Source organism: Podarcis muralis, chromosome 6, assembly GCF_964188315.1.
Source record: "Podarcis muralis chromosome 6, rPodMur119.hap1.1, whole genome shotgun sequence".
In the NCBI taxonomy this organism is placed as follows: Eukaryota; Metazoa; Chordata; class Lepidosauria; order Squamata; family Lacertidae; genus Podarcis; species Podarcis muralis.
The window spans coordinates 100,306,303-100,331,758 of NC_135660.1; the positions used below are offsets into that span (position 1 = coordinate 100,306,303).

General features: G+C 45.7%; 1 protein-coding gene across 6 annotated transcripts in view; it reads right to left on the reverse strand.

Annotated features, from left to right (window-relative positions):
- The window catches only part of LOC114596838 (potassium voltage-gated channel subfamily KQT member 1-like), a 360,069-nt gene that overhangs the window by 297,175 nt on the left and 37,438 nt on the right, over positions 1 to 25,456 (reverse strand). For 5 of the 6 annotated variants that reach the window (XM_077930824.1, XM_077930823.1, XM_077930827.1 and 2 more), the window contains one exon: positions 23,279 to 23,853. In XM_077930824.1, coding sequence (XP_077786950.1) covers positions 23,279 to 23,685 — 407 coding nt within the window. In that variant the 5' untranslated portion in view covers positions 23,686 to 23,853. Of the gene's footprint in view, positions 1 to 9,636; positions 9,733 to 23,278; positions 23,854 to 25,456 lie in introns of those variants that run through there. The other variant, XM_077930828.1, reaches the window with a different exon arrangement.

Sequence of the window (25,456 nt, forward strand, 5' to 3'; positions counted from 1 at the left end):
ACTTTCTGAACACGGCCCAGGAGGAAGGAGCGGAACCACTGTATAACAGTGCCCCCAGCTCCCAGCCCCTCAAGACGGTCCAGAAGGAAGTTATTGTCGATGGTATCAAACGCCGCTGAGAGATCCAGCAGAACTAGGAAACAGCTCTCACCTTTGTCCCTAGCCCGCGGAGATCATCAACCAGTGCGGCCAAGGCAGTTTCAGTCCCATGATGAGGCCTGAATACCGACTGGAAGGGATCCAATATCCAAATATTGTTACTTACACTTTTCCCATATCCCAGTGTTGAGCTTTGAGGATATTCTTACCATGATTAAAATAGTGTCTACTTTGGCAGAAACTCTAACTATAAAATATGTCTGCTACCAAGGATAAGGAAGCATAGAAACAAATATATGATTATCCCATTAACATATGACCACCTTTTAAGCTTGCAGTTTGAATTCCATTCAACTCAAAATGTTGTGTTTGCATTAGTAAGTGGTACATTTGGAAAAAAAATTAGTGAGAAATCAAGAAAGCTTATACAGTGGTGCCTCGCAAGACGAAATTAATTCGTTCCGCAAGTCTCTTCGTCTTGCGGTTTTTTCGTCTTGCGATGCACGGTTTCCCATAGGAATGCATTGAAAATCAATTAATGCGTTCCTAGGGAAACCGCCTTCAGACCAGGTCCGGGGACAGTCTGTCCCCGGACCTCTTCTGAAGGCTGGGGGGGGGGGGACAAGGGCTTTTCTTCCCACCCCCAGCATTTTAAAAAACCCCGGGACAGCGGAGGACTTCTCCGCTGTCCGAGGCGATTTAAAAGCCCCTGGGAAGGCAAGCAGGGGGGACAAAGACTTTCGCCCCCCCGCCCGCCTTCAGAAGGTGTTCCCGCCCCCGCCCCGCTTCGGAACAGCTTTCCGAAGTGGGGCGGCTGGGGCAGGTGTCCCCGCCCCCCCTCCCCACTTCGGAACAGCTTTCCAAAGTGGGGCGGCTGGGGCAGATGTCCCCGCCCCCCCTCCCCGCTTCGGAACAGCTTTCCGAAGTGGGGCGGCTGGGGCAGATGTCCCCGCCCCCCCTCCCCGCTTCGGAACAGCTTTCCGAAGTGGGGCGGCTGGGGCAGATGTCCCCGCCCTCCCTCCCCGCTTCGGAACAGCTTTCCGAAGTGGGGCGGCTGGGGCAGGTGTCCCCGCCCCCCCTCCCCGCTTCGGAACAGCTTTCCGAAGTGGGGCGGCTGGGGCAGATGTCCCCGCCCCCCCTCCCCGCTTCGGAACAGCTTTCCGAAGTGGGGCGGCTGGGGCAGATGTCCCCGCCCCCCCTCCCCGCTTCGGAACAGCTTTCCGAAGTGGGGCGGCTGGGGCAGATGTCCCCGCCCTCCCTCCCCGCTTCGGAACAGCTTTCCGAAGTGGGGCGGCTGGGGCAGGTGTCCCCACCCCCCCCTTCGGAACAGCGTTTTAAAATGCTGGGGGTCGGGAGCGAAGCGCTGCCGACCCCCAGCATTTTAAAATCTCCCCGTGTCCCGGGAAGATTTTAAAATGCTGGGGGTCGGGCTGCCGACCCCCAGCATTTTAAAACCTTCCCGGGACACGGGGAGATTTTAAAATGCAGGGGGTCGGCAGCGCTTCGCTCCCGACCCCCAGCATTTTAAAACCTTCCCGGGACACGGGGAGATTTTAAAATGCAGGGGGTCGGCAGCGCTTCGCTCCCGACCCCCAGCATTTTAAAACCTTCCCGGGACACGGGGAGATTTTAAAATGCAGGGGGTCGGCAGCGCTTCGCTCCCGACCCCCAGCATTTTAAAACCTTCCCGGGACACGGGGAGATTTTAAAATGCAGGGGGTCGGCAGCGCTTCGCTCCCGACTCCCAGCATTTTAAAACCTTCCCGGGACACGGGGAGATTTTAAAATGCTGGGGGTCGGCAGCGCTTCGCTCCCGACCCCCAGCATTTTAAAACCTTCCCGGGACACGGGGAGATTTTAAAATGCAGGGGGTCGGCAGCGCTTCGCTCCCGACCCCCAGCATTTTAAAACCTTCCCGGGACACGGGGAGATTTTAAAATGCTGGGGGTCGGCAGCGCTTCGCTCCCGACCCCCAGCATTTTAAAACCTTCCCGGGACACGGGGAGATTTTAAAATGCTGGGGGTCGGCACCTAACGCTTCGCTCCCGACCCCCAGCATTTTAAAATCTCCCCGGGACAGAGACTTCTCTGCTGTCCCTTGGAGATTTTAAAATGCTGGGGGTCGGCAGCGAACGCTTCGCTCCCGCCCGCCAGCATTTTAAGATCGCCCCCGGCAGGCGGGGGGAAGGCAGGCGGGGGGGAGCAAAGACTTTTGCCCCCCGCCGGCCTTCAGAAGAGGTCCTCTTCTGAAGGCCGGCTGTGGGCGAAAGTCTTTGCTCCCGACCGCCAGCATTTCCCTATGGGCTTTCGTCTTGCGATGCAAGCCCATAGGGAAATTCGTCTTGCGAAGCGCCTCCAAAACAGAAAACCCTTTCGTCTTGCGGGTTTTCCGTCTTGCGAGGCATTCGTCTTGCGGGGTACCACTGTACTGCCTCAAACTTGGTCTTGATTTAAAAAGATGCCAATACAGTGGTGCCTCGCAAGACGAAAAGAATCCGTTTCGTGATTCTCTTCGTCTTGCAGTTTTTTCGTCTTGCGAAGCAAGCCCATTAGCGGATTAGCGCTATTAGCGGCTTAGCGGGCTTAGCGGATCAGCTGTTAAGTGGCTTAGCGGATCAGCTGTTAAGCGGCTTAGCGGATCAGCTGATAAGCGGCTTAGCGGATCAGCTGATAAGCGGCTTAGCGGCTTAGTGGATCAGCTGATAAGCGGCTTAGCGGATCAGCTGATAAGCGGCTTAGCGGATCAGCTGATAAGCGGCTTAGCGGATCAGCTGATAAGCGGTTTAGCTGCTTGGGGAAAAGGGGGGGGGGAGGGAAAAAAACCTGCAGGAACTCGCAAGACATTTTCGTCTTGCGAAGCAAGCCCATAGGAAATTCGTTTTGTGAAGCACCTCCAAAACAGAAAACCCTTTCGTCTAGCGGGTTTTCTGTCTTGCGAGGCATTCGTCTTGTGGGGCACCACTGTAGCATGTTTTAGCCATTAGTTCATGGTCATATTCTGATACTGCTAAACCTCTCCAGGTGGGATGGTTTATTTTAAGTTGCTAACTGGGTAAAAAGCAAACCCCCATTCTAAGTGAGGTCGAAGTAATAATAATAATAATAATAATAATAATAATAATAATAATAATAATTTTTTATTTATACCCCGCCCTCCCCAGCCAAGGCCGGGCTCAGAGCGGCTTACAAGCAATAATAAAAACAAGAAGAATGATTACAACTTAAAAACAAAAATAAAATACAACATTAAAATAATGGAACATTAAAATATTAAAATGTAGCCTCATCACAGGAGAAGGAAAAGAAAAAAGAGAGGGAGGGAGGGAGGGAATCAAATTGGCTCCAAGCCAAAGGCCAGGCGGAACCACTCTGTCTTACAGGCCCTGCGGAAAGAAATCAGATCCCGCAGGGCCCTGGTCTCATGAGGCAGAGCGTTCCACCAGGCTGGAGCCAGAGTTGAAAAGGCCCTGGCTCTGGTTGAAGCTAATCTTAACTTCCTTAGGACCCGGAACCACTAGGGTGTTGCTATTTATGGACCTTGAGGCTCTCCGTGGGGCATACCGGGAGAGGCGGTCCCGTAGGTACGAGGGTCCTAGGCCGTGAAGGGCTTGAAAGGTCAAAAGCAGCACCTTAAATCTGACCCTGTACTCCACCGGGAGCCAGTGCAGCTGGAAAAGCACTGGGTGAATATGCTCCCATGGCAGAGACCCCGTGAGGAGCCTCGCTGCAGCATTCTGCACCCGCTGGAGTTTCTGGGACAGCTTCAAGGGCAGCCCCGCGTAGAGCGAATTACAGTAGTCAAGCCTGGAGATGAAGTAGTTTGTACTTCTATAGTGCCTTGAATACAAATAGCTAAAATACATATTGCACTAAATTCATAGTTTGGTATTGTGGAATTACTATTATTCAACTTTAAATAAGAGCTGCAGGCGGGTCTGATCAGAACTGTAATTAAGAAAGTGTATATATAATACACACACATTGACAACACCTTTACCTAAAACTAATGAAAAGTCTTCTATTTTCATTGGGAGATAAGCTTCCATCCCAACATAAATATTGGATTTATTTGCTATGATGTTTGTTACCTGCCCTTTAGTCCTTTTTTTCACAGCACAGTACAGCAGTGTTTGTAGGAATCATGGTGTAGAGATAAAGAATTCCCATCACGCTCAGTACCCACACTGGGCCCAATGAGGCCAGGTAACTTACAACTGCTATTTAAAGATTTGAAAAGTAAAGGAATCACACCACAAACTCTGTGTTTAATGTAATCTGTAGTTTAGGCCTCAAAATGCAGTGAGTGTGTTCAGAACACTTCCACTACACGTCAGTACAAGAATGGGAAACCTGTGGATGTGGTTGGATTCCAACTCCCATCAGCCCGAGGAAGCATGGCCAATGGCTGGGGCAATGAGGGTTGTAGTGGAACATCTGGAGAGCTACAGGTTCCCTATCTCCTCTTGGAAAGGCCTTTCTTCCTTCACCTTGAGGGTGGGTAGTTATGAGCACTAGCCCATAACTACGGTGGCAATTTGGGAACAGTCCAAAATGAAACTGTGGTTTTATTCGTGTAAACTCAGAAGATAAGCCATTTTTTGGCTCACAACACAACAATTGTAAAAAATCATTTGGGGAGGGAGACAGGAATCATGTTTTCCCAACAATTTGAGAGAAAGAGAGATAGTACATGTATTTTGAGAAAAGTGTTCTGGATCTAACTGTACAACTCCTATGGACAGAAATTTTAAGCAGATAGCATTAACTGCTTTAACATGAGACTTTGCATAGGCAAATATATTTTATAACAACAGCTTCAAATAGACTATCAGCAGCACAAAGACAATCTGTCAGTATAACCAGCTGTCCAATTATAAATTAAGGTCAAGAAAAAAAGGTCAGTTGGTTTTAATCTGAGGATCACAGCTGGTTTGCGCTCCCTCTCTCTCTCTCTCTATCACACACACACACACACACCAGATTTGAGTAAATTCTAGGCCACACCAAGCTCAGGTCCATGATTTTCACATGGCAAAAGAGCCAGACTGACCAAGAATGAACTGATACTCCTTTACAATGCACCTCAAAGCTATAAAGATCTTCTTCAAAGCACAGCAAAAACTTTGATTTCTTGCTTTCCTTCGAGTTTTTAAACCGGTATAAATTCAACAGGAATAAAGTTTAGAAGAGTTTGTCATATTTCAGATATCATGTACAGTTGTAGAGTTAGAATGTATTCTATATTATAAATAAATGTTATTTATACACATAAAGACCACATACACAGAAAACTAAACTAAATTGTAGTTCAGTTTTATGAATATTGCCACTTGCCTAGCCAACAGAGCAAACTTGGAGTTTGCAGAAGCACAAAAAATAATTTAGGCAAGAAAACCCTTAAAACAGTGGAGGGGACTGAAAATGTCCAGTGTCCACTGAATGCTGATTGATGGTTAAGAGGGAAATAACCAGATGGGAGAGGGAACAAAACAGAATATAAGGGGGGAAATGATTGAGGAAAAGATGCAGAGATATTAAAAAGATTATCATCTTATTGTCTGATTATTTCCTAGTTCAAACTCAGAAACCATTTTTAAATGTCCCCTGGGACAGCAGTGAGAGCTGCCCACAAATATCAATTGCAAAAATCCAATATGCAAATGAATGGCCACTAGTGTGCACCTCACCGCACTGCACATGTTAACTAGGCACTGAATAAAGTGTCCCTATTTCCAAGGATGTCCCTGGTTTAGAAAAGCCATCCTGGTTTCTGATTTCATCCTAGAATGTCCCACTTTTCCTTATGATGTCCCTATTTTCATTGGAGAAACGCTGGAGGGTATGGGTCTAAACCACAGAGCCTAGGGCCTGCCGATCAGAAGGTCGGCGGTTTGAATCCCCACGACAGGGTGAGCTCCCGTTGCTCAGTCCCTGCTCCTGCCAACCTAGCAGTTCGAAAGCACGTCAAAGTGCAAGTAGATAAATCGGTACCACTCCGACGGGAAGGTAAACGGCGTTTCCATGCGCTGCTCTGGTTCGCCAGAAGCGACTTAGTCATGCTGGCCACATGACCCAGAAGCTGTCTGTGGACAAACGCCAGCTCCCTCGGCCTGTAGAGCAAGATGAGCGTGTAACCCAAGTTGTCCATGACTGGACCTAAGAGTCAGGGGTCCCTTTACCTTTGTGGAGTTATCCAACCCTTGAGCTGTCTGAAAGTAATCCTGTATTGAGGAGGGTTTTTTTAAAATGTTTAATGTTTTATTATGTTTTTTATATATGTTGGAAGCTGCCCTGAGTGGGGTCTAAATAGTAAAATTCTTATTGTGGAATGGGACATCTCTATTTTCATTGGAGAAATGTTGGAGGGTATGGGAAAGAGAATGGAATGGTTTGAAGTGGCTGAAATCCTGAACCAAAGATGCATACTGCAGCATTCTATTCCATGGCCCCATTCCTATATGTGCTTATGTGTGTGGCTGCATGTGCATGTGCTTATTAGGGGTTGTGGTTCTGCCCCGGTCAACCCCCCCACACCCCTCAGTGACTCCCCCTCATAGGTACCAAATGAAAGGGGGCTGAAATGCCCTGAAAGGAGGATGGGCTTGGACCTCTTAGGGAAGGGGGGAAGGGCACTTGCTGGTTGGCTCCCTCTCATTTGCATGACCAAATAGAGGTATTGCTTGGATTAGACATGACACCAGGTTTTGGATAATCAATTAGGCAATCACATCCTATTGCTTGTCACTGACACACCTCCATAGGTGCTTTCCCTGTTTACTGTAATTATGCTCTCAAAGTGAAGCCCAATCACTTATGTAGTTCTGGCTCATGCACAGAGTTCCAGCTAAAGTAAGCTACTCAATAACCAGAATAACCAGGCCTAACCTTATTCTTGTCTACATTAGTGAATAATCACATGCTGCTATGTTGTAAACAAGCTTCAAGTTCCTTTTAGAGGTTAAACAAAAAGCCACTGAACCCAGTTGTGCATCTGCTTTTCTCTTTCAATTTAATACTTCACAAAACAAGCAACCAGCAGGTCTCTTACAACTATAATAGTGTAACCTGCACATCTTCCTAACTGCAAGTTTATATACATATGTGAATGATAAAACGTTTGGAGATAAGTTCCAACCTAAAAATAGGTTTACGATTTAAGCAGTTTAAGATAACTTCTTCCTAACGGATGAAAACTGAGTGAAGGTCTAACATGATAAAGCTGAGAGGAACACACTAATTCACTTGCTAAATGTTTTCAGCATCACTAACCAAGATGGGTGTTACATTAAGCATATACATAGGTACCTCGGGTTAAGTACTTAATTCGTTCCGGAGGTCCGTACTTAACCTGAAACTGTTCTTAACCTGAAGCACCACTTTAGCTAATGGGGCCTCCCACCGCGGCTCCAGAGCACAATTTCTGTTCTCATCCTGAAGCAAAGTTCTTAACCCGAGGTACTGTTTCTGGGTTAACAGAGTCTGTAACCTGAAGCGTATGTAACCTGAAGTGTCTGTAACCCGAGGTACCACTGTAAGTCCCCAAGTTCAAACCTCAACTGTGCTTAAAACATTTCTTCCTATGACATTAAGCTCTCTGGGGAAAGTGTGGGAAGAGGGATACTGGGGCAGCGGAGAGAACTGATGTATTTCAGTTCTGGTTTAATGCTATTTCTTTTTGTGTTTATTCTGACACTCGATAGAATTTATATATTTATTTATTTTTTTAAAAACTTCTTACTCTTTCCAGCAGATCCACACCATACTTTTAAAGCACATTCAACATGCATTTAAAGCAGATGGCTTCCTCCAGAGAATCTTCTTAACTGTAGTTTATTAAGGGTGCTGGGAACTGTAGTTCTCTGAGGCTGAAACTACACCATGTTAGCCCTGTCATCCTGTAGGGTGAAGTGACCCATGTAAGGAGGCACGGGAAGGGGGGGGCAGGAGATGGAGGCAGGAATTGCTGTATGAATGGGGCAGCAAGACTTTTTGAAACAAGGGTGTGTTGGTATCAGTTGGGCTTCATTTTAGCCAGCAACATATTTTAGACTGGCCCTGGCCTTCTATCTTTTGGGTGCCCATTTGGTTTCCAAAATAAGCCTAACTCACCTCTGAAGGTTGTTGTGACAAGGACAATGGTGGGATTGACACTGCCCTGGATTCCTTCGGAAATTGGCGGGATAAAATTGTAATAAACAAAACGTGTCTTGTAAGTTTACAAGTCGGTTATAAGGATAATAGCATTTCTCTGCTTGCATTCCGGATGGTGGAGGGAACGAGAGGGCTGTTTGGTACAATCTCTCTGAACTTTTACTCAGCCTTTCTTAAATAAAATAATAATAAAAAATGCAGCTCCCATAGCTTAAGAACTATTTCTAAAATGAAATGTTTTCTTTTACATGCTTAATCCCATGATGATTCAATGCACACTATGTCTTTCTTGAGTTGTCTGCCCTGCACACTTTTCCAGTTTTGGCAGATTGTCATGTTACATGTTAGAGAAGACTCACTTTAGTTTTAAAATGGACATGAACAGAATATTATGGAACTTTTCCCCATTGGAGATGTGCATGTCCTGTACACTATGAATTTTTAAACAGGTTTTAAAAACTCATGTTTTTCAAACTTCCTTTTCCTAAAGGCTTTTTTACAGAGCTATGTTACAAAATATAACTAAGTTTAGTTGTTTCATTAGTCATGTAATTGTTTTAGCTGGCCTTTGTTAAGTGGCAATGCTGCTTTGTAAATTTGGATTATTTTAGATACTTGTATTTATTGTGTTTTCATGATAAATGATCCGATTTGGATGTGCTATCCCCCCATATTTGGTATACATCTAGTTTTATAAATTAAAAATTAAAAGTGGACTAAAAACAAATTGTGGGTGAATGGAAGGTCCAATCTACATGCAGTATACGCCAGAAAATTCTGTTGGCACCTCAGCTCAGATTAAACCCCAACCAGAGGTTTTTCCTCAGCTGAAAGTGCCTGACAACACCCAAGTATAAGGGTCTGCCCTCCATTTTCCTTCTGTTTGCCATCAGGGCTGGTGTCCCCATGAGGGGGACTGAGGCCCAATCCGGGGCAGCACAATCCCCCTGCAGGGTGGCTCTCCTCGGGGAGAGAGAGGAGCCTGTCCTCCACCGCCAGAGGGGAGAGGAGCAGCAGCAGCTTCCAGAAAGTTCTCCAGCAAGGCTTCGGCAGCAGGCGGGGCAGGCGCCGTCCCATTTCACCTAAGGAGGTGAAAAAGGACCGCCCCCCCCCCCTTGCAATGGACACACAAGCATCCTGTTTCTCAAATTGATCCCAGCAACCTGAAACAAAACGTTAGCGTGTGGCATGCTCCCCTTCAGGATACCACATGCCATTTTGTCTCCCCTCCAGCCTTACACTTCTACACTCTCTGACACACAGCAGTCTTCCGTCTCCATGGAGCTTCAGGTCTCCTCAGGCTGCTCTGGGTTCCTGTCCCCTTTTATCTCTCTAAATAAACTTCTCTAAAATTCTGAAAACCTTAGGATTACCCCAAGGCAATACCTCCTTCTTGTATGTGGCTGATCTGAAATTAGGAAATATGATATGGTAATGATTGACACATTCATTGAGCCTTCTTAAAGATTCTTCCACCGCCCCCCTCTCTATGTTGTGGATGTTATGTACTGAAGTTCTCACCCTGGGCCAGCAGGGGGATACTGTAGTTAGTTATGCAAATAAGGGATCAAAAGTGACGTTCAGTGATTGGATAGTTTTAGAAAGTTGTTACTGTTGCATTCTAGTGGAGCTCTATATAAGCAGGCTGGCTGAACCCTTCAGTTCAGTTCTGTTCTGGCCTGTGAATAAACAAGAGCTGTTTGAAGAATCGCTGTGTCGTCTGATATGTACGCCCACAACTTAACAGTTGAGGGTGGGGGCAATGAATGAAACTAGTCCTCCCATCAGAGTGGGAATATCGCTTCACTCCCCCACCCTTCTTCAGCAGAGTTTCTTTTCTTTCGGCAAAGTAAGCAGCTCATGTGTATGTCAAAGCTTTAATAAAGAAAACTGTAACACAATTACATGCTGTCTGAGAGAAACTAAAAGCACCTCATGAGGCAAAAAGGACAGTTGGCCTCTCGGACTGAACTGATCTGGACCCCCAAAGGGAGGGGCTGATTCCACAGCACAGCGCAAAATCCTTGCCCACCAGAGGACAGACATGCTACTATTCAAATTAGGCCCCAGTGTTTTTCTTACACTGTAGATTCAATTGCCATGAATATTCTGCAAGCTGACATATTCCTGTCAAGCAGTTATTTTAAAATTTCATTTTGTTTTCATCCACAAACTTGTGTGCTTCTAAATCATCATATGAATATGTAGAAGCACCAGCCATACTTTGGGGATGACCCCATTTCACTTCCAAATTGATAGGCACTAAACTACCTGAATTCACTATGAGGAGACATAATTATTTCAGTAATTAATAGTCCATAAATCTGTTTCCATGGCTCTATTCCCCAAAAGCCTTGAAAATCATCCCAGCTCAGACTACTTGCTGCACCACTGTTAATTTAAATGACACTGTTTTATATATGAACAAGCCTGCAGTCGCCACTTCCTATAAACACATTAAATGTTTTAAGTTCAAGCCACAGTGGGAGAAGAAGATTATGCTTCATAGTCTTAAATACTTTTATTTTCCTGGATGAATTTCAAGTTTCACCTTTTAAGATCAATAATATTTGGAGTTACATTTAAGTCAGGCATGCAAAAATCTTTCAGCTGTCAAATCTAAGTCTCCGAGGAATATCATTCAGAAATGCTTCAGTTTAAATGCCAAAAAGGAAGGTCAATCTGTTTGCTCTCACCACTAGTATTTCATATTTCAAATGCTTTTTAATAATAATAATAATAATAATAATAATAATTTTTTATTTATACCCCGCCCTCCCCAGCCATGGCCGGGCTCAGAGCGGCTTACAAGCAATAATAAAAACAAGAAGAATGATTACAACTTAAAAACAAAAATAAAATACAACATTAAAATAATGGAACATTAAAATATTAAAATGTAGCCTCATTGCAGGAGGAGAAGGAAAAGAAAAAAGAAAGAGAGGGAGGGAGGGAATCAAATTGGCTCCAAGCCAAAGGCCAGGCGGAACAACTCTGTCTTACAGGCCCTGCGGAAAGAAATCAGATCCCGCAGGGCCCTGGTCTCATGAGGCAGAGCGTTCCACCAGGCCGGGGCCAGAGTTGAAAAGGCCCTGGCTCTGTGGTTGAGGCTAATCTGACTTCCTTCGGGCCCGGGACCACTAGGGTGTTGCTATTTATGAACCTTGAGGCTCTCCGTAGGGCATACCAGGAGAGGAGGTCCCGTGGGTACGAGGGTCCTAGGCCGTGAAGGGCTTGAAAGGTCAAAAGCAGCACCTTAAATCTGACCCTGTACTCCACTGGAGCCAGTGCAGCTGGAAAAGCACTGGGTGAATATGCTCCCATGGCAGAGACCCCGTGAGGAGCCTCGCTGCAGCATTCTGCACCCGCTGGAGTTTCTGGGACAGCTTCAAGGGCAGCCCCGCGTAGAGCTTTTTAGTGAAACAACTAAGTCCTAGCTCCAAATAGGCTTAGCCATGACTATGCACATATTTAAATCTACAGAAATGAAATCTGTTTAAGCTTTAGACATGATTATACACTATAAGCATAGACCTTGAAAGGAGGTCTTGTCCTTTTAACTCAGGAAGCTCCCATAAAGGCTCACTAACAGTCTTATTTTATTTACAAAATCTAAAATGAAGGGGTGGGGAGGACAAAGAAGAGCAAACGTGTTAACAGGAGTCTCTGTTATGTCAAAATAAATAGTTTATCCTAATATTAAATCATCTACTTGGGCTTGTTGTTTTCTCTTCGTTTGTGCAATCTTCTCTCATCTCCCAGCCCCCTTGATTAAACCCCCCCCCCCCAGCAAAGTTGAACCCAGGTTCTAGAGCAGGGCGATATCTGGTTTTAAACATCATGATATACCACCAGCTAAACATTGCAATGTACAAAATATCTTGGTTTTCCCCACATTGTGATTTTTGCATAGCGCACCCACCCACACACCCACCATGATTCACAATGATATATTTCTAGCTCAAAAATTATGCAACCAGGATCACAATATGGACTTCAAACCAGTTTTGGACAATATATTGACAGGGCCTAGAAGAATAACCCTCCCTCTGCATCACATGCATAGCTGAAGGCAGTGGAGGGGACAGGGAAGCAAAGTTTGGCTGCTGATTTCTTTTCATGCATCGTTTTTATTACAATTATGTGGGCACAAAGAAATATTGCATTCAGTTGGAAACACTTTATGCTTGGACTAAGGGCTCAGCCACACTTGCACTTGTCCTGTGCCTAAAAAGCACAGGTCCAAGCAGTTTTCTGCTTGTCCTACTGCTTTCCCCTGGGGAAACCTCATTACCACTGAACTGGAGCAAACATCAATCTGCAGAAAACCCAACTGACTTTTGCTCCAATTCAGCGGTAAAGAGCGTAGGTACCACAATACCTCAAGGACTGCCTCTCTCCATATGAGCCGACCTGCACCCTGAGATCATCTTCCGAGGCCCTCCTTCGTGTGCCTCCTCCTTGAGAGGTCCAGAGGGGGCAACACAAGAACGGGGCCTTCTCTGCAGTGGCTCCCTGTCTGTGGAATGCTTTCCCCAGGGAAGTTTGTCTGGTGCCTTCATTATACACCTTTAGGCGCCAGGCAAAAATGTTCTTTTCACCAGGCTGTATGTCTTCTGAATGAAGACGCGGGAAATGAAAACTGTTGCGTTATGGGCCTTTGCTGATGATCTGATGATAGTTTTGGAAAACTAGAGGAAATGGAGACTCTTATGGTTTTAAGATTAATCATCAGAAAATGTTGATGTTAATAAAGAACATGACAACAGAAGATCCAAAGGTATTGATGGAGAAAACTGGATTTCAAATTGGAAAAAGTAAAGTATTTGGGTATTACTCTGACAAATATGAATTGTATGTTGTTTCAAAATAATTATATTAAGACATGGACAGAAATTAAAAGGATATGTGCCATATTAAGAATAAATATAAACTTAGGTTGTACCAAAAGACACCTTTATGGATTTCATCACAAGAAGCCTTCTGCAGAAAAGAGGTGACAGGCAAAGAGAAATGGACAACATTCCAAATGCATCAAGGAGACTATAAAATTAAAACAAGGGAAGAACTAATGGTGAAAAGTTATAATATTCATTGGTTTTCTTATATGCAATTAGCAGAGAGGTTTGAATTCGATAAAAATATTTTTTGAATAGAGAAGGAAATATGGTCTTTTAATTTCAACTGTGCACAGATAACATGTTTGTTAAAATATGAAACAGAAGAGCAAGTTTAAGAATGTATGATTAAATGGGCAAAAATTGGTTCTAATATACAGATGGAACAGTTGGAGTATATTTGGACCAAAGGGTTAAAATTTACACTGTTATTATTTAAAAAGAAGTTTTATAAAATTATGTATTGTTGGTACTCAGCTCATGAGAAACTATTAGAACGTATAAAGGTCTTTCAAATGAGCATGAAGGGAAATTTTATCCTTGGGTGTTTTTGACAATTTTACAATTAAAACAATAAAGAATACTTTAAAAAAAACACCTGAGAAACTGTGACTCAAATAATGTCTCCATTAAAAACAAACAATCCATAACATTGGTTAAAATGCAACATAAGCAATTATTGTTTGTGTGCACCTGTACTTGAAAAAAACTCCATCATATTTAGCATCCCATGAGTCTGATTAGAAGTAAAGAATAAGTTAATAATGCCTAATGAAATTATGTCCAGCTTAGTGTAAAATATATTTTGGCAATATATTTTGGTTGGACATGAGTCTACAGTGTGATGCAGCAGCAAAAAAGGCTAATGCTATTCTAGACGGTCGCAACAGAAGTCTATTGTCCAGATCAATGAAAGTAATAGTACTCTATTCATTAAAACTGAAATGGTTGGGCATAAAAGCCAATTTTTGTAAGGTTGCGAATTTAAGCCGCACTTTAACTTATCACGGTCGGAATTTGGAAAGGAAGTGTGACTTATATTTGGAGCAATACAGTATTTATGAGAAATAACAGAGGTGCTGTATGTAAGGAAAGAATAATGGTCAGCTGTGAGAATGGACCAACATCGAGAGAAGGTTTAAGTGTATATTAAAGAAGAGATGAAATAATTTGGTCTGATCTGTAATAATTTGGAACACACACACACACACACACACATATATCCTGCCAAGTTGGAATTCAAGGTGGCTTACAACATTTAAAAACAACAGTCATAGAAGAAGAATAAAAACAAATTGGTTAAAAACAATACTTAAAATGCATCACAATACCAGCAGTGGCGTAGCTAGCCCCTGGGGTGCCCGGGGTGGCGCGCACGTCCTGCAGCCGGGGGCGCTGCATGGAGCCTCTCTGCCGCCTCCCCCTCAGCTGTCGGGCGGCAGAGGAAGAGTCAGTGGGCAGACGCAAGCCCCAGGCCATGCTGCTGTTTCAGACAGCGCGGAGCCTGCAGGCGCCCAAGCCACCAGTCACTCCCAGGAGAGATGCGTGGTTTGGGCACGCTGCAGTACCTGCTGGCCCCCATGGTGTGGCGCCAAGTGCCAGCTGCGTTTCGTTACGTTTGTTGACTGAACTAAAAAGTTTTGTGAGCCCAATTTTTTATTTTTAAAAACTCTTATTTTTGTCATTTTGTCACCCCACCCCTGCAGTGATGACACACGGGGCAACCTGCACCCCCCGCACCCCTCTTCCTCTGCCACTGAATACCAGCAATTAAAATCTGAACTGACAACAGCCCAGTCATCAGCATCGTCTGCACCTTACTTTCCAAATGCATAAATCCTTTTACTGCAAAAGTAAATTGTTGCCTCTTTGCCTGAACAGGAGCAGGAGCCAAGTCACATTGATCTTATCACAAAGAGGAAAATTTGTTTGCTGATTGGAATCTCAGTCCCACAGCACTGCTGAGAAATGAAGATTCCAATAAGCAAACCAAGTTTCTTTTTCTTCGTCAAGATCCACAGGGCTGCCTAGCAAGAGGCAAGGTGTGCGCCTTAAAGCCCTGTGGATCTGGGGGGGGGGGCAGGGGGGAGAGAAACTTCATATGCAGATCAGAATCTCTGTCGCTATGAAGGGAAGCTGGGTCTCTCCTTTGCCTAACAAGGTGTGTGCCGTAAACCTGCAGAACAAAAGCCAGAGCAAAACAGGGCTTGTGCCTTGCAGGTTGTGCAGGCAGAAGCAGCTTTTACTGCTGCTCTTGACTCTTACAACACAAAGCTGAGAGGCACAAGGGGCTTCTGCCTTGCAATCAAATGCTGTTTCCTGCCTGCTGGGTCAGCAAGGCCAGCTGAGCAGTGCATTCTCCATATATTACGGGGGGGGGGGGGGTGGGATATGAAACTTTTATCCTGGTATGGAATTCATACCGTTAAGAGGCACAGTATGGATATATCACCCAGCCTTATGAGGAACGGTTGAATGAGCTGGGTATGTATAGCCTGGAAAAGAGGAGACTGAGAGGAGATAGGATAGCCATCTTCAAATATCTCAAGGGCTGTCACACAGAAGAGGGAACAAGCTTGCTTTCTCCTGCTCTGGACTCCAACCAATGGCTTCAAATTATCAGAAAGGAGATACCGACTAAACATATAAAAAAACTTTGTGACAGTGGAAATGTTATGTACTGAAGTTCTCACCCTGGGCCACCCTGGGGATACTGTAGATAGTTTTCTCTCAGGTCCACATATGCAAATAAGGAATTGAAAGTGATGTTCAGTGATTGGATAGTTACAGAAAATTGTTACTGTTGCTTTGTAGTTGAGCTCTATATAAGTAGGCTGGCTGAACCCTTCAGCTCAGTTCTGTTCTGACCTACGAATAAACAAGAGCTGTTTGAAGAAACGCTGTGTTGTCTGATATGCTCACCCACAACTTAACACTGGCGACGAAGGTGGGATTGATGGACATCAGAGACGCAGCCACCCTCTGAGCTGAGCTGAATCACTGAGCTGAAACACTGAGTGAAATCATGGAGCAGAACCAATTCAGAGCTGACTGTTCTGGCTAGAGCACTGTGTTCCATCCATCGCCCTCCTCGTCGGCATCGGAACCATGGCTTCACTCGTGCCTCTACTGCCGTTTGCCCCAGCCTCTGAATCATGGGACTCCTACCTCGCTCGGTTCGACTGCTACCTCCAAGCAAATGAGCTGACAGGAGGGTCTGTAAAGCGTAAGTGGGGCCTCTTTCTAAGTCTTTGTGGCTCCGAAGTGTTGAGAGACAGTGTGGTGTAGTGGTTAAGAGCGGTAGACTCATAATCTGGGGAACCGGGTTCGCGTCTCCGTTCCTCCACATGCAGCTGCTGGGTGACCTTGGGCCAGTCACACTTCTCTGAAGTCTCTCAGGCCCACTCACCTCACAGAGTGTTTGTTGTGGGGGAGGAAGGGAAAGGAGAATGTTAGCCGCTTTGAGACTCCTTCAGGTAGTGATAAAGCGGGATATCAAATCGAAACTCTTCTTCTTCTTCTTCTTCTTCTTCTTCTTCTTCTTCTTCTTCTTCGCGATGGCCTAGCATTGATTGTGCCTCTAGCAGTCCAGGCAGCGCCGTGGGACATGATTCAAGAGAAGCTCCGCAACCACTATGCGCTGAAGCCGTCCAAGATTGCTGCCCGCCATGCATTCTACCACTGGAACCAGGCAGAGGGGGAGTCAATTAACAACTACACCACCGCCCTCTGACAGGCCACAATGCACTGCGAGTTCTGAGACTTAGACGATGCTCTGATGGATTGAATCATCTGCGGGGTACGGGACATCTGTCTGCAACAACGTCTCCTCGCCAAGCCAGACCTCACGCTGCAGAAGGCCATTGAGGAGGCCGCGGCCTCAGAAGCTGCTGAACTCTCCGCCCAGGAGGTCCGCAAGGCCAGCAGCCCGCATCTTGCTAGGAAGCCAGTTCCAGTGCATCATAAAGAGGCCAGCAGTGACGAGGCTTCCTCCAGTGAAGACGGTGATGTACACCAGACAAAGCGGGAGCGTGGGAAGTTCAAACAAGTCCAAGGGCCAATTGGAATGAGCCGGCTGTGGAGGCAACCATTCCCGTGCCAAGTGTTGATTCAAAGATGCCATCTGTTGGAAATGTTCCAGAAGGAGCCACATCACTAAGGTTTGCTGATCGGCTCCGTCCAACACCCCCTTTCACCGACTCGCAAGTCCAAGTCTTCACTCCAGTCCGCCAAGGAAAGCTGTTTCGCTCTCACCAACTGCCACTGCCCATCCGGAATCACGATTAGCCAAATCGACTCGCCTGCACGACGCAAGCTGAATGTCACTGTGCTCATTGAAGGAGCTCCATGTGACATGGAGATCGACACCGGGTCTGCCCTGTCCATCGTGTCTTGGAGCACCATCAAAAGACTGGTACCCAGAGTGTCCAAAAGGCAACTCGACTCTCACCGTGTACACCTGAGAGACTACCAGGGAAACGACATTCCCGTGGTAGGCGTTGGCCGGTTCCGGATCGCCTTCAAGGATTTTTCGGGCCTGCTCCGACTGGTGGTGGTCGAAGGTCAGAAGCCAAGCCTGCTAGGGCTAGACTGGTTTGATGCCCTCGGCCTGGAAGTCACCGGCATCAACTGCATCTCTAACGCAGAGACTGAGGGTCTGATCAAAGACTTTGCCGAGGTTTTTGACAGCACTTTGGGGCAATATACAGGTACGCCCATCTCCTTTAGCCTGGATCCACAAGTCGCCCCCATCAAGCTAAAACCACACCGGGTTCCGTTTGCTCTCAAGGCTAAGGTGGACGAACAACTGGACAAGATGATTGCCCAAGGAGTTTTGGAGCCGGTTGACCACGCCAAGTGGGAAACCCCCATCGTCATGCCTGTCAAGCCGAACGGGTCGGTGAGAATCTGCGCCGACTACAAGTGCACGATCAACAAGGCACTTCAGCAGCACGCTTACCTGGTTCCTGTTGTCCACCACCAGCTGCATTCCCTGGTAGAGGATAAGGACTTCACTAAGCTGGACCTTGCCCAAGCCTATCAACAACTGCCCGTCGAAGATGCCAGCACTGTAGCCCAGATAATCGTCACCCAATGAGGGGTGCTCCGTGTGCCGCCATTTGCAGTTCGGGGTGAGTGTGGCTCCTGGCATCTTCCAAAGCCTTATGGCGCGTCTCCTGCAAGGGCTTCCGGGCGTGGTGCCGTATTTCAATGACGTCTTGGTGTCTGCAGACTCACACCAGCAGCTGTTCGAGCGCCTCCACGCCATGCTGACCAGGTTCCAGGAGGCCGGGCTCAAGGTAAAGAAGGAGAAGTGCCAGATCGCCATTCCACAGGTGGAGTTCCTGGCCTATCTTATCGACGCCTCCGGCCTTCACCCGACCACATCCAGCAGGCCCCCATCCCACAGAACAAGACGGAGTTGCAGGCATTCCTGGGACTGCTGAGCTATTATATCATGTTCCTGCCCCACAAAGCGACGGTAGCTGAGCCTCTTCACCGACCCCTCAGCACAAAGACAACTTGGTCCTGGGGTCAAGGCTCTCCTTTCATCGGACAGTGTGCTGGTACAGTACAGTGAAGCCAGGCCACTGGTCCTTGCCTGCGACGCCTCACCTTTTGGCATTGGCGCTGTCCTCAGTCACTGTTTTCCAGACGGAAAAGAAGCACCACTCACCTACTTTTCCAGGATGCTATCTCCACCCGAACAGAATTGCAGCCAGCTCGACAAGGAGGCACTGGCACTTGTGGTTGGAGCGAAGAGGTTCCATGAATACCTCTATGGCAGGACTTTTGACCTCATCACTGACCACAAGCCGCTCCTGGGCCTCCCCGCCGGTGATAGACCAACTCCACCGGTCCTCTCGCTGCGCAAGCTGCGATGGACTGTTTTCCTGGCTGCCTACCACTACCGGCTCATCCATCGCCCGGGGAAATCGATGGGCCATGCCGACGCCCTCAGCCGTTGCCCTCTTCCAGCGTTTGTGGAAGACCCGGCTCCTGCTTCATCGCTCCTCCTGATTGAGCATCTTCCGGCAGCGCCTGTATCGGCTGCCACTGTGGCCTCCATATCTGCCCAGGTTCACACCATCAGCCATGTGCTCAACTGGGTGTGGAGGGGGTGGCCACAAGGGCCTTTTGCATCAGAGTTCCAGCCATTCGCAACCAGACAACACGAACTCTCAGCTCATTGCGGCTGTCTGCTGTGGGGAGACCGCGTCGTGATTCCCCAAAGACTCCGTCAACGTGTCCTGGAGGCTCTGCACATTGGCCACCTGGGAATTGTCAAAATGAAGGCATTGGCTCAGTGTTACATCTGGTGACCTAACATGGATGATGCCATCACTTCCTGGGTTTCTGCCTGTCAAGCGTGCCAAGAATCGAGGCTTGCGCCACCGGCAGCTAAGGGAGGGTGGTTGAGGGTGCACATCGATCTTGCAAGCCCCTTTCACGGCTGGACCTTTATGGTAGTGGTGGACGCCTATTCCAAATGGCTGGAGGTGGCCCTGATGCCCTCCATTACCAAGGCCATCATCCAGGTGCTGCGAGGCCTCTTTGCAATGCATGGGTGTCCTGATGTCCTGATCTCCGCTTATGGGCCACCGCCTCAGATCTCCGCTCGACCGGCTGCACCCAGACTTTGCCATGGCTGAACCCCCGGGCTGTGCTAACGCGACATGGTCATTTGTTCCAGGAAACCAGGTCTTTGCCTGGAACTTTGTGGGGGGCATTCCTTGGGTGCCAGCCACAGTAGTGGGAGTCACTGGACCAGGTGGCACTTGAAAACAGACGTTTGTGGCGCCGGCACATAGACCAGCTTGGGCACAGAGTTGGGGATTTGGACACTACCGTGGTGCCCCCAACTGCGCTCATGGCTCCGGAACAGACACTTACAGATGGCGAGGCTCCACCTTCACCTCTCTCGCAAACTGCGGGCGTGGAGCCGAACCAAGCCGCTTCAGAGGGTCTGCCAGACTTCCCTCAGACTCAGACCACTGCCATGCCTGACATTCCGCCAACTCCACTCGCAGTTTCCACCCACAGAAGCGGATCCAGGGGACTTGGGTTCAACGCCACCTAGGGTTGCACCACAGCCTCAGCAAGAATAGGGCGGCCCCCTGGCCCTGGGTACTGGTCCTCGGCGGTCCAGCAGTTTCCAAGTGCCCAACTTATTTAAAGGATTATCTTGTTGGACGTGTAACACTGTCAGTCTAATGAAAATATGTGAAATGTAACCGATATGCTTTTGTGCCTAATTGAACGATTACAAGTAGTGCTGTATATAAGGAAACCATTACGATTGTAACTAACGCCTTATCTCGGTGGGGAGGGGTGTTATGTACTGAAATTCTCACCCTGGGCCAGCAGGGGGATACTGTAGATAGTTTTCACTCAGGTCCACATATGCAAATAAGGAAATGAAAGTGACGTTCAGTGTTTGGATAGTTACAGAAAATTGTTACTGTTGCTTTGTAGTTGAGCTCTATATAAGCAGGCTGGCTGAACCCTTCAGATCAGTTCTGTTCTGGCCTGTGAATAAACTAGAGCTGTTTGAAGAATCGCTGTGTCGTCTGATATCTTCACCCACAACTTAACAGGAACAGTCTCCCTTGGGAGGTGGTGGATTCTTCTTCCTTGGAGGTTTTAAAGCAGAGATTGGCCATCCGTCATGGATGCTTTAGCTGAGATTCCTGCATTGCAGGGGGTTGGACCAGATGACCCTGGGGTATCTTCCAATTCTATGATTCTATGAACGTTGATTTACTCAAATGGTCTAACACTAAAAACAAGAACCACATGAAAGTGACTTCTGCAGGAGGTGCTTTAGGGTACAATTCCTCAGACCATTTTTTTGCTATTAAGTAAGTTTGCTGAGCTGGAAGCTGGCACTGAAGATTTGAGAGAATTCTCACAGAGGGAGAAATTATGACAACTGTGGAGCAGTACTGACCCTTCCAGGCCACCAAACACAATTTCCTCGCTACTATCTCCATTAAGCTGCCCTGGGTGAGGCAATTTCTGTCTGCCTTGTGGCATGCCAGCTCCTTTGTAGAATCAACATTAGTGTTGTCTTCTTAGCCTCATAAACACACTGTCTGATTTCTTAGGCCACATTGCTAAGGAAAAACACAAAGAACAGAAGCTAACCTAATTTTAGCTCCTGGACTCTTAAGCCATGAAAGAGTACCCACCCCAAATCTCACATAAGCAACATTAGAAATCACGCTGGGCCAGACAGCCTGGTAGCTCTTCAAGACAGAGAGATGTCTCTGTGAAGCAGGACACACAAGCACCTGGATCCCTTTGACTGCATCACGCTGGGATTGAAAGTAGGGCTGTGTACACACTAAGTGTTTGAAATGCACAGAGCTCTTTTTTCTGTGCACATCTGTATAGTTTGTCTATACCTGTGCATTACACTGATAGTTGAAGCAGCAGCCATATCATCATCACCACCACCACCACCATCAATTAAATTTAATTACAGCCTTTCATCCAAGGATAACAGGGTGGTTTGCAGTATAAAAACACAGAAACATATAATTAACACTAACCCCCACACCTGCGTTCTCAACTCCTCCCCCTGTGTTTCCACGCCCCACTGTAGGCATGTGTGCAGGTATTTATTTACCTTGTGTGTGCACAGTTGTTGTTGTTGTTGTTGTTGTTATACACGTTTTCCAGTATGGTATACCAGACTGTCACCAAACAGCAGATTAACTTTTAACCCTTAAAAAAAAATGTGTCCCTTTCAGCCCCAGCAGTAGCCTACTCTCTCTGAGTTCAGGAGAGATGAGGTCCATTGCAGGCAGGAATTTGTTTGCTTGTGTGCAGCCAAGCAGTTTCTAAATTTTTTCAGAAACAAGTTTCCTGATACACCAGACTTTCACCAAAATAAAGCGTGTCCCCCAGCCCAGCAGTAACCCACTGATAAAGCATAAACTAAGGTAAATGTGGAAGTGAATGAACAATTAGAAGCTAAGTGCGTCCTGAGAAGCATAAAGGAAGTGCAATTCTCTGCAGCGCTACACACCCACTGTAACATCACCATGAGGGGAGCCACAGCAACAAGTGTACTGTTCACATGCTCTCTCTTTTGTACACACATGGGCTGAAATGTGAATTTATTTAGGCTTAAAATCTATTTTTACATCAAACCTGGTTCGTGGGGGAAAACACATCAAGTCATCAGAAAAAACAGGATGTGTCTGCATTGGGGTTGAAGTCTCATGTACAATAATAATTTTAAAAAGCCAAGCACACGGTATGCACTGAATGCACACTAAACTGTAGTGTGTGCGCAGCCTAGGACCTTCTGAACCACATCAGTCATCCAAATAGCATTTGCAGGTAGCTGTGTAAAGGCACCTATGTAGAGAGCTGACCCTACAATTACATGGAATCAGTTCCTATTAAAATTAATGCTAGCTGATTCCCCATAATTATAAAAAATATGAAGGGAAAAATAAACAAATAAAACCATAATATTAGCAAGCCTTGATAAAGCAAGGGTCAGTCATATCTAAAGAAAAGATAGATTAGCCATTGCTGCTGCTTGGGTTCTTTCTGAGCATGAGAGTGTTCCATATGCCCATTCTCCCAGTAATCCTTACAACCGTCTGTTTCATCACCATTATCCTGACATTGTAGATGGAGTGTATGTATGTACGTCCGCTAAGACTGAAAAAACATCAGCTTAACAAAGACCAACTGGTAAGTTCATGGCTGAAGTAAGATTTGTCTTTCAGAGTCTTTCAGTCTATTGTATTCTTAACCATTACACAAGCTCCCACCGAATACATCTTTAAGTTAAAGTGTTCTGGAATGGCCTATCAAAATGTTGCATAAAAGAAATTCCATTTGATTTTGAGGAGTCATCTGGCAAAACATTTAAGGAATTCTGAGGGAAGTCAAAAGTTAGGTAATGTTATGGGGGGGGGGCGGAATCAGATGGGTGGATGGATGGATTCACATACTCCTGGGTTGTTCTGGTGCTAGCATTTTATTTGATCCACACTCCCAGGAAATGTATTTGCATATTAAGCTCAATAGTTCACTTTCTGTGAAATAAAAAAAGTGCAGGTTCACAACAAGGAAATAGTCATATGGAGAGGAAAAAAGGTACTTACACTGCAAAGTGATAAATGAAACACTTCCATCCACTCGGCCGTTCCAGAAAGTTGTACACATCTCCCTGCATACTAGTTTTGGTTAAGTATGGGCCATAAAAGCATTTTGTAGGGTAGGCCCGGTGTACCTCACTTCCTGTCATGGATTCGGTGTTTATCTGGAAAGCAGGATCATGTGGATTTTCTTCTTCAGAGTTTGAATAAATTTTTGATCCATTAGTCACCAAAGAATCGGGATCAAGTGCCACAGAAGAGTACTGCATATTGTTTAAGTTTGCTCGCACTTCCAAAAAGGTTGCAGACTTCCTGTGTCCATTCAGGTTCCCCACTTGGGAGTCAGAATGCTGAACTCTACTGCAAAGGTTATACATTGGGTGCCCACCAGTTTCACCATTACCGTAAGACATTCTGTAATGAAGTAGGTGTATTGCTCACCTTGATCAATATTTAAAATTATAAAAGGTATTGTATATCTTCTCTGCCTTTGGCATTCTCCAGCCACCCAGTAAGAAGTCAAACATTATTGTGGAACAACACCGCCGTGTGCAGCCAGTCTGTCACCTGTTACCAGGATTCTGAAATTAAATCACAAGAAGATGTTTAGATAATGGAAGTCTCAAGTAAAAGATAAAGGCTCTGAAGGAGGAAAGCAATTAAAGAGTCACTATGCAGCAAAGCAAGTCAGGAGCATGACTTGAGTGTTATTTATAGACTAATACATGGCACCATTTTTAACAAACTGACACATTGCTTAAGGTTTGGAAATGCTGACAGTGGCCCATAAGGAAGTTCCAGGAATCATTTGTGACAACCACATTATTTATTTCAAAATTCACTTAAAAGTTTTGTCCGTAAGAGAGTTCACCTAAGGCGCTTAAGTGCAAATTGAAAAGTGAATGGAACAAAAACATGCAGGAGAAATGGAATTAGTTGCAGCTCCCTGTTGAATGTACATTCTGTGGCAAACCTGGATTTGTATGAAATGGACTCAGTATTAAAGGACAAGTCAGAACTGCTCAGCCGCCTTTTCCTTTTATTTCTTGTTTCATTAAAAACATTTCTAGACTGTTTTTCCTACCAGGCCAGTATATAATAGGCATAAATAAAAGCAACCCCCACACACACAAATACAATACAATAAACAAAAAGACAAACAATCAAAATAGACTTTAAAATTAACTTTAAAATGCTTGGCCAAAAAGGCAAGTTTTGACCTGGAACCAAATACAGTAGTTGCAAAGTTGGCACCAGTCATTCTAAATTTTATATTAGCATTTTTGGCTAATATGTCTGGCATCCAGAGTATACCCGGTTGTATTTGTAAAACCCAGTACTGAGACTGCAATACAGCAGACAAGATAGCGCTTTGAAAGGGCAAGGCCTCCATCTATGAATTATTGAAAAGTTTAACTTTAAACTGCATATATAACTTTAGGCATTTTGTAATTAATTATTTCTCTTATCTGTGTGAACTGATGGTACACTTAATTATGGGGATGGGGTGGAGAGAAACCTTAGAGATTATTCTTTTGGTTTCTTGCAGCCTGTATCCATTACATTTTTTCAGTCAGATTTTAAGCCTTAGTTCCAATGAAGGTAGGAAACTCCTGCAAACCTAGTGCAAATAGAACCTTTTAATCTTTTACAACAGCTTAATACAAGATTAGGCACATGGCAAATGTTAATGCACTCACTGCTTCAATGTTTGGTCTGGATAACCAGTTAACCCCCCCCCCCCCCAAAAAAAAAAAAAACCCCACTGAGAACTGTATTTTGTTCCTTCCGGAAATTATTTTGCTTTACAGACTCGGAGCAAGTTAGTCTTTAGACATACTGTATTACCAAAAAGAAATGGTGGGGGGGGGGGGAGACTTGGACAATTCACATAAAATACCATAAGAAAGCATTGTCATTATATTGTCATCAAGTCAGTCTTCATAAGTGCTGCTTCAACACTGAGCAATTTCATAACTGTATCTATACCATGTCTATCCTTCCCGCATTTGAATGCAGGGTTTTAAGGCTTAAATTCCTTTTCAAAACATGCCCATTCCCAGATTTCGCTATTTTGAGAGGTTCTAAACTTCTGAATAGCTCTCTTTGTACAAACTTTGAATACGGCATACACATTAGTTATTTCCAGCAACGCTGTTGCATCAGTATTTCCTCAGTTGTCTA